This window comes from Osmia bicornis, chromosome 7 (genome assembly GCF_907164935.1).
Source record: "Osmia bicornis bicornis chromosome 7, iOsmBic2.1, whole genome shotgun sequence".
Taxonomy (NCBI): domain Eukaryota; kingdom Metazoa; phylum Arthropoda; class Insecta; order Hymenoptera; family Megachilidae; genus Osmia; species Osmia bicornis.
In genome coordinates, this window is record NC_060222.1 from 3,761,153 (window position 1) to 3,778,047 (window position 16,895).

Sequence of the window (16,895 nt, forward strand, 5' to 3'; positions counted from 1 at the left end):
CGTCGAGTTGTATCAAATTTCATGAACAATTATGTCAGCCGAATTAATTATATTCGACGAGGAATTCATTCTTCTTGCTCTTGCTCTTAAATGTTCAGCGTCTGAAACTAGAGTAGTAGTTTGAATTGTATCGAAACAGCACCTGTGTGTTCTCCGTAACATTATTAAAGCATCAAGAAAATGTAGACGGATACCCTCTTCTACTTTCACGTTTCCATGGCAAAAGTTTTGAAAGTAAATATTCTAATCACGCGTTGATCTTTCAGTTTCAGGTAAGCCGTTTTGAACTGTTTGCTAGAGTTATGAAATTATGTCGAAGATTTAACGTACTGTTTCTAGAAAGAGATTTCTTTTGTCCAACGATAGAGCCAATGGATATAGGGTTGCCGTTTACATCAGGCTTCTTTCGAAACGAATCGGAATGGAGGTACATAAAACGTTAGCATTTCTTTCTTGATTTTCAGCCTGCTGTTACTGATACGTTGTTTTGGTGTTTTCAGATTGCCAACGCGGCTGGGAGCATTTGAGAAGCTAAACACCGAAATGGGAAGCAGAAAAATGTCGGAATGGACGGAAAAGTTATAGAAGATTCGTCTCTCTGGCATCTCCAAAGATATTATTCTACTTTGACACCAAAAATCTTTGCTGAACGCGTTTGAATTTCTTGAGATTTCTTGAAATTTAATTATTCAAAATGTATCAAATCCTCTTCCTGATGCAATAATACATAACTTTATATTTACATTTGTATGCGAGATATTTGACTCATCTAACACGAGTATATCGTAAAACCTTTAGGTGCCCCGATGATACTTAATAAAAGTATAGACAGTTAAAAAAGAAAAAGAAAGAACTGCAAGAAAAATCATCAACGGCAGCTAAAAGAATGTAATATAACAATAATTGTTCTAATAAACTTTATTCCTGTTTCAATTTTTTAATATTTTTTTTTACTGCCTATATTTTATTTCTTTTGTTTCATTTTATAGTAGCATATTTCCTTCGACCATATCATTTTTCTTATCGTGGTGCAAGACGAATCCGTGAAAAATCTCCAATTTGTTAGCGCAATATATCGAAAACAAATGAAAATCAAGTGTAATTCGACTTTCTGATTGAAAGAAAAACATATAGTTCAATTTAAAAAACCAAACTTTGCCATTATATTTTTGAAAATAACAATGCAAAAAACAATTCGTCTACGTCAAAATGTTGCCCCCTGTTACCTTGCAAAGATCATCATAGCAATTTCTTGTATCTTTAATAGTTTAGGAAATAATTGAGCGAGTTACTGATAGAAACATCAGCATTACAAAATTTAGAAAAAGAAATTGCAAAAGAGTTAATTGGAATTACACCAAAGGAAAATAATGTTATTTCGGTTTCAGATAAGGAAGAGCATATTTTAGAAGCACTCCGTGTCAGAAATAGCTGTAGATGTGTTGCTTCATGTTGTTATCCTTAGCCAAACTGTGGAAATGTAAAGGGGGCAAAAGATGTTGCTGCTTTTCCTGTCTTGCTTCGAGACATTACTACCGTTTGTAACCATTTAGTAATATTTTCACTTAATTGTTTTTTTTTATTTTCATATCTATTGTTCGTTCATTTTTTTAAATTAGTTTTTTAATTTCTTAATGAAGAATTTATGATTTGACATAATGACTTATATTATAAATAAATATTCAGCACCATTGTTATTGTTTTATTCAACACTACTACCCTTAAAATTTGGCCTGAATCAGGTAAAAATAAAAGCCGTATAATAGCCAATTATCACGGGTGAAGCACGCTGCCTAAAAGAAAAATTTCTGTGCGAACAAATGTAGTGTGAATCGTATTAATTGTTTAAATTGTACGAAACGGAGGATCCTTAAAATTCCTAAAGCCTAATTTTGGAAAACTAAAAGTAGAAGAAATAATATCCTAAAACTTCGACCACGAATTCCTTCCTTATTTAAAAAAATTGTTCCCTATATTTGTACAAAACAACGCTGTTATGTAATGAAAATAAACGCACCGTATAATCGATGATAATTTTCTCCAGAAAAATAAGAATTGACAAGGACAGTTCTTCCTCTCGTATAATTGACTATCGATCAGGGGCGCGATGGTAGGAAGAAGGCAAGAATAAAGAGAAAAACGTAAGACCCTACGGATTTTTGGTAGAGAAAAATTCGTCGGTTTCAATTAGAAAGCGATGTAGCTGAGCATGGACGAAAAACACGCACACTGTATTTATATCTATCGAATGTCGTCAGTTCGTTGGTCTCGCGTTCCTTCCTTCTAACCATTAACCAACAACAACGATTCGATTGTTTTTTTCTAGATTCGATGTACGGCCAAATGCATTCGTCGCTTATGCGCCCGCAAATGGTAACCACCAGAGCATCGGTGCGGGTCGAAAGTTATCGGCCTGGAAGCGATGCCGTCGGGAAAGAGGCGAAGGACGAGTCCTTCCTGTACGTGGAACCATCCGGTTCCTGTCGTCGCCAGCCGATACGTTCCCAGACCTCAGTTCACTGGCCCGATAACGTTACGCTACAAAATTCCCCGACTAGAAAGAAGTTTTACTGCCCGAGATGTAACAGCGGTTACACCAGACTGTCCGACATGAAAACCCACTGTCATTTTCAGTGCGGCAAGGAACCGCGTTACCAGTGTCCTTACTGCACCAAGAGAGCGAAATTCTCGTCCAACATGTACGTTCACGTGCGACGAATGCACAAGGACGAAAAATTGCAAATCATCGACCTCTACAAACAACTCTCCAGGATTCGTTATTAATTTTTTTTACCATCACCATGAAAGGAACGATGCACGAGAGAGGAAGATTAAGTGGATAATTAAGATCAAGAGGAGAAAGAATAACGCTATACATATCGCTGGAAGTATTTCTTTAGAAACCTTCATCGAAATGATTCTTCTGAAATCGACTAACATCCTATTGGTTCTTTGCGTTGTATTTTTCACACGCGTCGATAATTATTCGAAAAACTCGTTCACAGGAGAACAATCACCGTCGGTCCCTCCATTACATTTTTGTCATCCATTGATCTGAATAAAGATTTGCCGAAACTGTTTTCCGCATCCCCAGAAAACTACATGTCACGTTATTTCCGCCTCGATCCTCCCTTTCTTTGTTCGCAGCATGATCGTTACAAGCCACTTGTCTCTTCCACCCTGCAATCGCCGATATCAGACACGTACACGTACACATTACACAATTTTGTAATTTCCATGTTTATCGAAGAGATAGAAAGTGATGCTCGCTCGCCTTTATCGAGTATGTTTCTAAGCGAAATTGGACCGATTAATCGAAAGAAAAAAAAAAGAAAGAGATTGTCGGTCGTCGTCGTCGTCGTCGTCGTTCAGTTCCATCGAATCGTGTACTGACTAAGCGATTCAATTTTTTCAGGTTTCAAACTCATTGCCGCGTCGAGATCGCTCTTCTCTCATCCGGCAGAGAATGGCAGAATTTACAGGACTAGCTGGCTACCGAACGACACCAGGTATCCATGCGGGAATTGCAGCAGCGTGTTCGGACAGAAACGAAGCCTCCTGACGCACTTGAGATACGAGTGCGGTCAACCGCCGCGATTCAAGTGTCCCTACTGTGATTTAATTTCAAAGAAGACGTCCAACATACAGAAGCACATACGACGGAAACACGAGGGCAACGCGGTCTACGTACAGGACATTTATCGGTCGCCATTCTTGGCTGTTCCTCGCGCCAATCTGTGTGATCGCTATTACCGTTCGGCTTTGAAATAAAAAACCATGCTTAAAGCTGTATTCCGATGGTTTTTCATTTTTTCTTTTATTTCGTGCGAGTGGAAATTCATAGAATTTCTGTGCGCTAGAAGTTCGGATTGTTTCCAGGTGCGTTTCAAGGAATCCTGGGGCGTAAAAAGGACATTTTCAGCTTTTTGGATCATCGAGGAGGAGGAAGTCGAGCGATCGAAAATTTCTCGTGGCTGATCGATTTGGTGCATCTCAGGCAAGACAACGATAAAGGAAAAAGAAGACCTATTCTGGTCGACTTGTTTGAACCAATTTCGAAAATCCCATATTTCATTTCTCGCTATTTTTCTTCTCTTCTTTCTGGCCCGATCACATGGGGGAAAAAAAAATCGATAACGAATCGACGGCTCGCGATCCATTCTGAGACGGTAGCGTTTTGCAATTCTTTCTTTTGTTTGCAGACGATCCGTTTTGCTTGGAACGTCTAATGGGCGAACGGGGGGACGTCGTGTCCATGTCCTTCGCTTTCCAACAAGTTCACAACGTCAGGTTTCCCTGTCCGAATTGTAGCAGCGTCTTCAATCGGAAGAACAACCTGCAGAAGCACCTCAAGTACGAATGCGGCCAGTTGCCGAGGTTCAAGTGTCCTTACTGCGAGTACCGTTCGAAGAAAACGTCCAACATACGCGCGCATGTCCGGACCATACATTTCGGTTGCGACGTTTACGTGATCGATCTGAACGCGACATGCGTTTAATCCCGATCGCCGTTCCGATTCATCCATCGAATCGGACCGATGCTAAAAAAACTCTCACGGTTCTTGTAAAACGTAGACCGTAGAATTACGTTTAGCCAATTCATTTCGACACAGAGACACACACACACACACAGACACATAGGGACATTTTGTACGCAAACAATTTATTTAAGAAATAAAGTTCCGATTCATCCTGCCTGAAAATGCAACGAGATGCGTGTTTGAAAGAAAATTGTTTAAAAGAGAGGGAGAGAAAGAAAGCGTGTCCCGGTTGGCTGTCGTCGTGATATTTGTCTTTGCAAACGTTCCAGCGCGATTCGATCGGCCTCGAATAAACGGGAAACGCGTTCGTTAGTACCCTGACGAGTACCAAACGTTTTCTTGCAGATCTGGAACACCTGGGCGGCTTCAAGATACCGTGCAACGCGTTCCCGAGGCAGACGGATATTCAGGAACGGAACGAGGGCAGATTTCCCTGCCCGAAATGCACGAGCTGCTTCAACCGGAAGAACAATCTTTACACTCATCTAAAGTTCGAGTGCGGTCAGCTGCCTAGATTCGGTTGCCCATACTGTCACTACGCGTCTAAGAAATCGTCGAACATACGCGCTCACGTTCGCCGGAAGCATCGCGAGTACAAAGTTAGCGTGATCGACGTATCCCGCGAGCCAGGCTATGGTTCCTTCGTGGAAGACGCGAATTCCATCGAGACCGGAGAAGCATTTTAATCGGCGACGAGTTTCGTTCGATCCGTTCATTTATCGTCTAACGTCGTGTAGTAATTTGTGTAATTAATTTTCTTCCTTTCCTCTTGTCATGTTTCGTCTCGCTTACGAGTTTCGTTGGTTGAATAAAAAGAAAAAAATAATTAATTATCACGACACACGATGCACAACGATTCGTTTCTTTATTTCATCCTAACTTCTTCACTGGAAGATCCTGATTGGTCGATGGACGTAACGCGGCTTCGGGGAACGACAACCGAAGAAGGTTTGACGCCAGCCCCTCAGAATTCATAAATTTCCTTCTAGCCACAATCTGTGTTCGTTCGCAGGGATTACCGGCATAACGAGGAACAATCATTTACGGGGGTATCGTGTTTTTGTTTGTGTTGCAGGCGTTTTAAAATACTGCGTGTTCGGGGGACCGTTGCCGACGAGTTGCTCGTCGTCGTCGTCGGAAAACTGTCCTCCTCAAAGGCGATACGATCACGGGCCGTGCATTCTACCATCCGACGCAACGCCGATGATCGTACGAAAGTTTCCCTGCGGTAATTGCAGCAGCGTGTTCAGCCGGAAAGGTGGATTGACCTACCACCAGAAATTCGAGTGCGGCCAGAAACCGCGATTCAATTGTCCTTACTGCATTTATCGCGCCAGGCACATCTCGAACGCACGCAGACACGTCCGGAAGTGCCATCCGGGAAGAGAGGTGTACACCGTCGATCTTTGCCAACTGCAGCAGTAGCAACGTCCACCGCAACCCAGTTTCAAATCGCTTCCATGGAAGATTCGTAACCGCCGGAAGAGAAGGATACCTCGATCGACCAAACAACGGGCGTATCCTTATCCTCCTGCTCCTGCCTCCTCGCGCGCTCGTTAAAGAAACAATCGGTACGGATCGAACGTTGTCTTAATCAACAGGGAAGATTGTTCGAATTATTACTTTTCTAATTATTTTTCATGGAAAGTACAATTGGAGCAATCTTCTTAATCGTCAGTATGGTAGAAGAATTGATAGCGATGTCCTTTCTTTTCAGGAGTTTCGAGTCTCCATTTTGTACGGTTCGTCGACGGACCATGTCTCGCTGGTAAAAAGAATTTCAACGAGCTACAATTTCAAAAGACTTGCTCGATGAGCCAAATAACCACTTCCGGTTTCCCGATTAACCTTCTACGAGGAGCGAAGTTCTAACTTAGATTTAGATCCCAGTTTTTCAACCCCTTTTCTCGACGAAATGTGTGAACTTATTCGATGTACTTTTCGAAGGCAATAGAGTTTCTCTCGAAATATATATCAAACTTTCAATTCATTCTGACTTTACTGATCCAGACCCCAACTTCCGTCGTTCCTTGTCTACGAATAATCGTTTCTAGCCACAAGTGTCTACCCGATCGAATTCGTCGGAAAGAAAGAAAGAAAATGATAAATACCCTTTTAAACAAGCAGCATCTGTTTCACGAATCGTTTGTCATTTTTTTTGTTTCAGACTTTTTCCCATCTGGAGTTTTCACGTTCGCGTCGTCGACGGTGAAGAGGCGTCGGAGTAATTCGAAAGTCCTCCTGCCCGCTAAGCTGATCGTCGGGGAGAAGCAGAAATTTCCTTGCCCGACATGCCCGAGCGTGTTCAGTCATAAGAACAATCTCTACTATCATTGCAAGTTCGAGTGCGGCCAGTTGCCGCGATTTAACTGTCCCTACTGTACTTACAGGACGAAGCACGTGTCGAACGTGCGAGCCCACGTGCGCAGAAAGCATCCGGGCAACAACGTCTACGCCATCGACGTCTGTAAGATGTTGGAAGGATAAAGTCGTGTCCTGCGATTCAAACCGAATCGTTCTAGTCCGATTTTTCAAACCTAACGAATATAATGAAAGAAAGGAGTAACGAAGCGTCGATGATTCACGTCTGTTCGTTATAATTACCGAGAACGGGTCGACGAGAAAAGACGATGGAATTATAATAAAACGCCGAATCGTACAAAACTATAAGCAACATTGTACTTGTATGACAACGTCTTGTAATAAACGTAAGAAATGAAATTTTACAGAAATTCGCCAATCGATCGACGATAGACTCGATCCTTGCATTCTATTTTTCTATTCTTTTTTTCTCATTTCTCAACCCGGCATATGCGCATCCGGCTTTGCAAAATATTCTTCCGTTGCTGTTTTCATTTTTTATTTCATAGACGCAGATACGAAATTCATGAGCGTCGTCGAAAGGCAAACGTTTGTCCCTCGTGAAGTTCGAAAACGGCGGATAATTCGCATCGGAACGTCCCGGAGTGTGAGAGAAAAATTAATCGTAAGACACGTGTATGCATTTTCCAGAGGAGCCATCGAATCGGATCGACGATTGCGGCTGGAACGGAGCGATCCGCAAAGCGACTCATCTATGTCCAAAGTGCGGCAGGTCTTTCAACTGGCGTTACAATCTTCAGCATCATTTGAAGTACGCTTGCGGACAGTCGCCCCGGTTCAACTGCCCCTATTGTCCTTACAGGACCAAACACACGTCGAACGTTAGAGCCCACGTGCGTAGAAAGCATCCGGACAGAGAAGTCTACGTCATCGATCTGATGAGCGAGCAACACCGAAGATAAACCTCAAGTTTCATTTTTATTTCGACGTCTTTTATCAATTTTCCTTTCATTTTTAATCGCGACTCGTTCGTAGCCGATACTTTTGCGCCGATTTTCTGTTTATTGTGCACACAGGGTGGGTTTCAAGAGAAATAAAATAATCCTTATGCAAAGAAGGCAGCGCGTAGAATTAATAGCAGCTACATTAATTAATAATTAGCAGAGCGTTGTGGGAACACGTAAAAATCCGTTTTCATTGTCTGTTGGTGGAAGTTTGGTCCTGTATTTATACGTGTTTTTTAATAACGGATTATGTTACCATCGTCTTTGTAACAGTTCCACAGCATACTTGTTATATTGTCGTACTACTTTTGTTATTTATTGTGTTATACTTGTGTTATAATTGTGATATATTTCGCCCCCGCGAAATGTTTCTCAAACAATGTGTTCAGTGATCTTCTGTGTTAACCGGTGATTTTTCAAACCGAGTACGAAAGAGGAATGATCTGTGCTTTTTTCCAGAGAACGACTACTTTTTATCGGATCAGGAGTCGCAGGACGAATGGACGATCGTGAGCAGCGATGAAGCAGATGAATTCTCACGAACGTGGGACACCGTCGAGCCGAAGTTCAGGTGCGGTAAGTGCCAGCGCGTTTTCAACAGGAAGATAAGCTTAGGAGTTCATTTCGTCAACTGCAGAGAAATGCCATTCAAATGTCCTCATTGCGCGTACAGGGCGTGGTTTCCGTACAAGGTGGAGGATCACGTGGACAGAATGCACCCCGACAAGCCGGCCTCCGTGTTATTGATAAGAGATACCGAGTAAATCGCGCGATCCCAGCGATATCATTTTCATTTTTCATCTCCATTTTGTTTCCTCCGTTGGTAATTCAACGACATATATTTCCTTATTCACCTTGCTTCTTCCTCGATCTCATATTGTTGCGCTTGGAAATAACTAATATTCGTACAATTTCTCTCATCTTTCTTTATTTCTCTCTCTTACTTTCTCTTTCTCTCTCGTATTCATTCGTCAGCTAAGCTACAAATTCGTACACACGCACACGTCCTTGGTCAGCCACAGGATTAGATTTTGCTTTGTACATTATTCATGTATATACATATTAATTATGGTTTCTTTCGTTATGGTGAACGATGATTTGTGTACCTTCTTCGAATCGAGAAAGAAATAAAAGAAAATAGGCACGCAAGGTTGTTTTTTTTTTTTTTGAAAGAAGGAAAGGCGGGACGAGGGGTCGATTTGGCGAAGAATCGAAAGTCATCATTTCGTTGAACTTTCTGTTCGCAGGTGTTCATCGTCCGGTATCGCATCCGTGTTATCATCAAATCCGTCACGATCAGCGTTGCGCCTACGAAATCGTTCAGCACGAGCAAAGGAAGAATTATTCTTGCCAGAAATGCGGTAACACTTTCACGCGAAAGAATAACTTGTACAATCATCTAAAGTTCCAGTGCGGTCAAATGCCGAGGTTCAATTGTCCGTATTGCTCGTATCGCACCAGGCACTCGTCGAACGTCAGGTCGCACGTGCGTAGAATGCACCCTGGTCAAAGGGTGTTCGTCCTCGACGTTTGCGGCGGCAGACAGCAGGATCAGATGCAATGAACGTCGGTTTAGGCAGGATACGAAGTATGCACGATAAATAAGCAGCTTGCGAAATGGCGCGGATTTAAGGGGTTCGTTCGAGCATTTGTAGAATTTCAAACGGAGACGACAGCAAGCTGAATTTTCGCCGAGGAAATTCTCTCCGTCGCGTATCTGTAAATATTGGCAATTTTTTATACTGTTGTCGAAGAACATAGGTTGTTCAATAAAACATATACTGGTCAGTGGTGAAAAGTTGTGGATTACGCTGTCGACAATTTATTCCTACGTTTCGCCTAGCTCTCCTCTCCTTAGTCGGTGTCGAACGCAACCGTGCCGGCGACCACGATTTTTTGGAGAAACGTTCGGTTCATTCGATAAACCCTCCAATCAGCTAGATCCGTTTCGTTCCAGATGCAACCACGTTCGGCGTGTTCGGGATCAACTTCGGTATCGGAGGTGTCCAAGTCGAAAGTGTGGGAAAAATCTACAGGCAAACGTCGTTCGGTCGCTTAGACGATAACTTTAAGACGAAGAAGTTCCCGTGTCCTAACTGCGCCTGTGCCTACAGCCAGAAATCGTCACTGAACCGTCATCTGACGTACGAGTGCGGCCAGGAGCCAAGGTTCAAGTGTCCCCATTGCGAGTACCGATGCAAGAAATCGGCCAACGTCTACGAGCACGTCCGTAGGAGGCACAAGAATTGTCAGGTGTACGCGATCGACGTTCTCAAGATTACCGGTCGTCCAGCGAATGCTCGATAATGAGAGGAGAGAAAGATAAAAAATGAAACATAGAGAAAGAGAGAAGGGCGGGTGGGGAATTGAAATGTTGCTTGTTGAAAGTGTAAATAAATCTAATCGATTTGCTCGCAACGTCTCGTCGTCGTTTATCGATTATTTCGTCCCCCGTACCAACCCTTTGTTCACGCATCATCGACGAGGGTGCATCGTGTTTTAATTAGAGACTCGGTGTTTTAACACTCTCGTTCCGTTCTCCTCCTACGATCATAACGAATATCGTCCGTTGCGTACAGTTTTCTGAATCTTCTTTTGCAGGCGCGGTTTCGCCCGACATTTGCATGCTATGGAAGACCCACGAGTCGAATGGTTCACCGATGCCCATCAACGCAACCTTTCCCAGCGTCGTCTACTCCGGGAATAAAAGGTTCCGGTGCTCGAACTCATGCGGCAGCTCGTTTACTCATCGCGGTTCTTTGACCAGGCATCTGCGTTACGAGTGCCGGCAGAATCCACGTTTCAAATGTCCCTGTTGCGACTTCCGCTCGAGATGGACGTCCGACGTTTACAGGCACGTGCGACGAAAGCATCAAGGCAGCATGGTTCGTTGCATCGACATCGGAAGAAATTAACGCGTGCTCGCGAGATCGCTGCCCCCGTTTTTATTTGTACATTTGCTCTCGAATAAGCTTCAAATAAATTCTTTATCCACGTATTCGTACCTTGTCGCTTTTTCTTATGTCATTAGTATGTGTATGCGTGTGGGTCGTATTGTCTGTCCATTTACAGGGATCCTTTCTTTTCTCTTATTTTCGTCGAATCGAAAATGATTTAGAAAGCTGCCCACGATGCTCGTAGGCTCCGCAGGGATTCGACGCCGCGTCGTGATTCCGTACGATTTCCCGAGATCCGTCAGCACAAGATAATACCATCAGGATTTATCTTTGCTTTCAGATACTTTGGCATTCGCGAAGCATTCGTTATTCCTCGATAACGTATCCGGCCGAAAGAAGTTCCCCTGTCCGAAGTGTTCGAAGGTGTTCGTATGGAAACGAACATTGAGGAGCCACACGCGTAACGAGTGCGGGGTAGAACCGCGTTTCCGGTGTCCCTACTGCGAATACCGGGGCAAATGGAAGGGAAACGTGTTGAGGCACGTCAAGAGCGTCCACAGGGACTACAACATCGACATTTTGAACGATAGCATCGACGAGCTCGTCGGATAAACAATTTTTCAATCCGCGAGTACAGAATTATCCAAGTGCCCAAGCGCACGGTACAAATTATTATAACACGATCGTTTAATTTAATTTAAGAGAGGAATTTTGTACGTATTGTAAGAATAGAAATAAATCGATATGAGAATATTTTATTTGCGCATTTTAAGAATCGAAGAAAAGATCGCACGCGGCACGAATGGCGGTCGCATTACCAGCGAGCAGACTAATCTTTAGAAGAAAATTGCGTCTGCTGCTTTGTTTCAGATTTCGAGAAGAGAAGGTGGTGGTTGTTCGGCGGCGGCGAGACGTGGAGACCGGAAGCGAAATATAGGAAACCGCAGGCCGGGGTTTACGTCTGTCCGAGCCCGAACTGCGGGAAGTCGTTTAATTGGAAGGGAAATCTGAATAGGCATCTCAGATACGAGTGCGGGCTGCAGCCACGCTTTAAGTGTCCCTATTGCGAGTATCGTTGCAAAGTTAAGGGAGACGTGAGCAAGCATATCACGAGAAGGCATCACGGTTCGATCGTTTACGTCGTCGATTTGTGTAACACCCCATCTTCGATTCCGCGATCGGTGTTGGGCTAATCGAACCCCTCGTCAACGATCTCCATCTCCCCCTCTCTTTTGTACACCCATCTTCCAAATTCAACGAAATACAGACTGGTTCCTTTTACCAATATTGCGTGCCACTTATTGCACGACGAGAGAACGAACACGCTCTTTTCATTTGTTCTCTTTGATTGCAGGGAGAGGCGATCCTCGGTAAATCAATCGTGAAATTCAAATTCGTTCGTTTATTTTGTTACACGCGATTCATAGCTGAACGTAGGGACGTCTGATCGCGAACGATGCATTCTTTTTCAGGGCTGAAGGGATCGTTGCTGGCGTCGGCGGGTCATCGGTTCGCCAACGGGTTCGTGAAACCTCACAAGTTCGCCTGTCCGAATCCGAACTGTCGAAGCGTTTTCGCATGGAAGAGGAACTTGACCAGTCACTTGCGATACCAGTGCGGTCAGAAACCTAGATTCAAGTGTCCTTACTGCGATTACCTGTGCAAGGTGAAGCCGGACATACGGAAGCACATCAGGGTGAAGCACAAGAACAACGACGTCTACGTGATCGACATCTTCCGATCTTGGGATCTTCTTCGATAAATCGTTTCCGCGATTCAGGGGAGATGGTTAACCAAGGTATCGAATCATTTTATCACCAACAGCCGGTTTCTTAATAAGACTAATCGATAGGCAATCGGTAAGTGGGACACAGCAAGCTAAGAAATTAGAAAATAAACAGTTCAGTTAGGTTATTTCAGAGAAGCAACGACGATGTATTAGCACGAATAAAATGTATTATTTCTGGTAAACGCGTGTCGAATCGTTGTCGGTTTCTGATACTGGAATGGATGCGAAGATGGCTGTGAAAAATGGAATTCAATTCGAGATTCGAATTGAATGGTTATTTGGAAAACCGACGGGACAAAGGAGCTCGCATCCCTTTACAGTTTTTCACCCGTTTACACCCCATTCTTTTTCCCTTCCTGTCCGTTGATCCGATTTACGTGTCGCGTGTTAGACTGCGCGCGAGTATCTTGCTGCGTTTTCTGTTTCAGCCTGCGGCAACTACGGCAGCTGGTGGAACGGCTCGAAGAAATTCTGCTGCCCGAATTGTCCGAGCGGATTCACCAGGGAAACGAACCTACGCAGGCACGTGCGGTACGGATGCGGCCAGGGGCCGAGATTCAAGTGTCCGTACTGCGAGATGCGCTCGAAAGAGATCTCGAACGTGTACAGGCACATCAGGAGCAAGCACCGTGGAATGCGTGTCTTCCTGATCGACGTCACTACCAACAGGCAATTTTACGCGCGAAAGAATTAAAGGGAGAGAAAGTCGGGGGAAAATACTGCGCGCCGATCGATTCGATCGAGCAACGATCGATCCATTGGAAAGTTGTTAGTATGTAAGTCGAATCGACGTATGCGCAATAAAGTTTCCTCTCGAGTCCATCGAAAGGGCTTTTTTCCACCGTTTGCGTTCGCCTTTTCTTTTTTTTTCTCTTCTCAGAACACACGTTTCTCGTTTTCCGCAACCACCACCACCTGCGAGCCGACGATCCGTCGCTTTCATCGCAATTATCATCGATATTCGATTCGAATCGGGTCGAGTGGAGGGAACGCGTACCATCACGATCTCCTGCTTTTTGATTTCAGGTCCGATGGATCAATCGGGATCGTTCAGCTTCCAGGATCAGGCACGATCGATGGACCAGTCTTCGCAGCTCGGTTTCTCCTGGATCGGAAAGAAACCGTCGAACACCAGCGACGAGAGGTTAGTTAATCCCGTTCTCTCTTTACATCTCGTTAACCACTTCTCGATCGCGTTCAATCGTTCAATCGTCAATCGGGGATCGCGGATCAATAGGACGGAGCGGATCTCCGCAAACTACACGTTTCTATTGCAGGCTCGAAGAGAAAGAGCTGGTCGGGGAACAGGCGACCAGCAGCACCGCTCCTCGACGTTTGCTCGAGAGACATTTCCCGGAGACGATACCGCCGACCGAGAAAAAGTTTAACCCGGTCAGACAGTGCGTCAAGTGTTCGAGGAAGAAGTGCGTGAACGGGAAACGCATACGGAAAGAGACCAGATACTACTGTCCGGAATGCAACGTTGGATTGTGCGTCACTCCGTGTTTTCGCTTATATCACACCGTGATCTAATTAAATTTCAATTTATCGTCCCGCGTCCGAGATTTTCCGCTCCGTTTTGCCGCGAAAGCCGAGATTAACCGAGAAGTGGTTAACTCCGCTACGAACCCCCCCGGAATCGACGCGTTAATCAGCCGTACGATGTGCTCGTCAGGTACGCTTGCCCCAAGTGCCAGAGAAGTTACCGCCACTTGCATCACATGCAACGCCACTGCAGGTACGAGTGCGGAAGACCGCCGAGATTTCAGTGTCCTTACTGCGGGATGAGGAGCAAACAGTCCAACAACGTTTACAAGCACATCCGCGCCAAACATCCTGGATGGAAGCTCGAGATCGTTATACTTCATCACGATTAAACGTGTAAACGTTGCGCCTCTTCATTCTTGTTTTACTCATTTTCTTTTCAATCAACAATAAACGTACGAGAATATTTATTAAACGAGAGGCATTTGTCGACATCCTTTTCCTTCTCCTTGAAACGTTATCCCGAGGATTTTAATGGAAATTATTAATCGATCGAATCATTTTACAGGTTGAAACGAAGCAACGACACGACGAGGGAACGAACCGGGGTAAAATCGTCCAGGAAATCAGAGTTTCTCGCGTATATAACACTTGTTCTCGATTCGCAAAATCGTTTGGACGTTGTCTCCGTACAGCTTGAAGATGCCTGTAACCGCTTTACTTGTTTTGTCCTTAACTCGACGAAAGTGATCGTGTCGTTGCGCGCGTGTGTATGTGTGTGAGCCTGCAAGCACAATCTACTAGGAGCCTTATCACGCAGAAACCATCCCCCGTTTTCACCCCTTCGTCGAAACGCGATTCCACCCCCGTCGTCGAATCTGTGCGCGTTTGCTCGCGGATCGGTGAACTCGCGAGGAACTCTCGAGATGTACGCGAGCTAAAAAAATAAAAAAGCAGAGAAAGAATCCACTGTCGAACGGAAACGGTCGCTCGTCGATCCTGATCGAAACTAATCGAACGCATCTCTTTTTGTTTTCAGCCTTGCTACAAATGTTGCCGCTACCATGGCTCGAGGAGAAATGCCCGGAACGAAGTTCGAGAAAGAGCAAAATCCGTTTCCCTTGTCCACGTTGTCGAAAGAGTTACACGACCAAGAGCGCGGTGACCGCCCACTTCAAGTACGATTGCGGCAAACCGCCTCGCTTCGAGTGCCCGTATTGCGGGAAGTTGAGCAAGAAAAAGTTCAACATCCAGGATCACATAAGGCACAAGCATCCATCGAAGCCTGTCATTTGTAACACGTTGTTCTAGAACGAGAATCTAGATCATGGCCTTGTTCATCGTGTTCACGATCCAGAATCGTGATCGTCCCTGCAGAGAGAAGCAGTTGTCTGTGATATCGCGTTTAAGCGTGAAGAAAAGTGCGTTGAAATTCGAGACGCGCGTTCGTTGATCATGTATATCGATCGGGGGTGTGAATAAAAAGCTGTTTCTGAGAGAATCAACAGCGAATAATCCAGGTTGTTCGCGTTCCTTCGCTTCCCCTTTTCTTCTGCATGCCATCCCTTGTTGCGTGTGCCTTTCTATGCATTCTGGATATATCCAGCGTGCTGGCCAATGATCGGTGGATAATTTTCCCGAGGAAATTTCGTTTCGTTTCCGATCGCCTTGTGACTCTGTTGCTGATGTTTTGTAGGTGGCCTATTCGGTGGCGATCGCGCGAACCGTTCGTGGAAAAGGGATACGGTGTACGACCCATACACCGGGAAATTTCACTGTCCAAAGTGTAAAAACGGCTACAGCAGACGGGACACTATGTTGAGCCATCTTAGGTACGAGTGCGGACAGGCGCCTAGGTACAAATGCCCTTACTGCAATCTCTGCAGCAAGAAGACGTCCAACATTTATCAGCATATCAGGAGTCAGCACAACAAGAAACCCGTCACCCTGGTCAAGCTCTATTGAGACACCGATATTTTCCTTCTTCCGTTGTTTCTTCTTGTTCAAATAATAAAGCCGATGAAAAGCAACAAGCGTTGAAACGTTCCTACTTCTCATTGCGTTTTCGAAATTCTATTTTCAGCGAGGATCGATGACACGTAAGAAAAGGTAATTCTATTCTCAGCTGCTCTGGAATTAACCTTACTCTCGATTTCTTTCGTTTCAGATTTTGCAAAGTGGCTCGGTTTTTAAATAAAAGTCGTTCTCGTGATTCAAGAGATTCGAGTACACAGCGACAGGAAGAGAATTATACAGGAGCTTCGATTGGAAGATACGTGTTAACCGATGTACCGAAAGCGTCGATGCATTCGAGTGCATCCTGTTGCAATCTCGTCGCGTTGAATAAATGTCGGGGAGCAGATTGGCGCGGTAAACGAACGACACTGAATCCTCTCACATTTTAATCGTCCTAAGGATCCACCAGCTTATCTTTAGTTTCGGTCACCCGTTCCCGTATGATCCGCGCGATACGCCTCCGCTTCAGAGGAGAATAACGTTCAAACAGTTCCATCTCTCTAACGGTCCATCTTCGTCTCTTTTTCTGCTTACAGACTTCAGGCCGATTTTCCTGGGAAAGTTCCACGGGGTCGTGCGAAATTCTCGGCACATGCTGAGGCTACAGACGTCCCTTAACCGGCGCGGCTTTCCTTGCCCGAGATGCGCCCGTACATTTCACACTTCCGGTGGTATGAGCCGTCACTACAGGCTCGAGTGCGTCGATCTGCCGCGTTTCAAGTGTCCTCACTGCGATATGCGCAGCAAGTATACCCAGGCAGTGTACAGGCACATACGGGCCAAGCACCGAGACATGGAGCTAAGGTTCGTCAAGCTTTACTGAACAAAAACACACCCCCTCG

General features: G+C 44.8%; 1 protein-coding gene across 45 annotated transcripts in view; it reads left to right on the top strand.

Moving 5' to 3' along the window:
• Nucleotides 1-16,895, top strand: part of LOC114873055 (longitudinals lacking protein-like) — a 113,881-nt gene that overhangs the window by 22,772 nt on the left and 74,214 nt on the right. The window contains exons 7-8 of one of the 45 annotated variants that reach the window (XM_029181022.2): nucleotides 8,326-8,442; nucleotides 9,824-10,195. The exons of 30 other annotated variants lie outside the window; for them this stretch is intronic. In XM_029181022.2, coding sequence (XP_029036855.1) covers nucleotides 8,326-8,442; nucleotides 9,824-10,173 — 467 coding nt within the window. In that variant the 3' untranslated portion in view covers nucleotides 10,174-10,195. Of the gene's footprint in view, nucleotides 1-2,326; nucleotides 3,121-3,415; nucleotides 3,793-4,202; nucleotides 4,703-4,885; nucleotides 5,380-6,707; nucleotides 7,154-7,552; nucleotides 7,840-8,325; nucleotides 8,443-9,113; nucleotides 9,653-9,823; nucleotides 10,196-11,103; nucleotides 11,517-12,235; nucleotides 12,542-13,578; nucleotides 13,697-14,227; nucleotides 14,513-15,076; nucleotides 15,557-16,589; nucleotides 16,892-16,895 lie in introns of those variants that run through there. 14 more of the 45 variants (XM_046286436.1, XM_029181114.2, XM_046286466.1 and 11 more) reach the window with 14 other exon arrangements.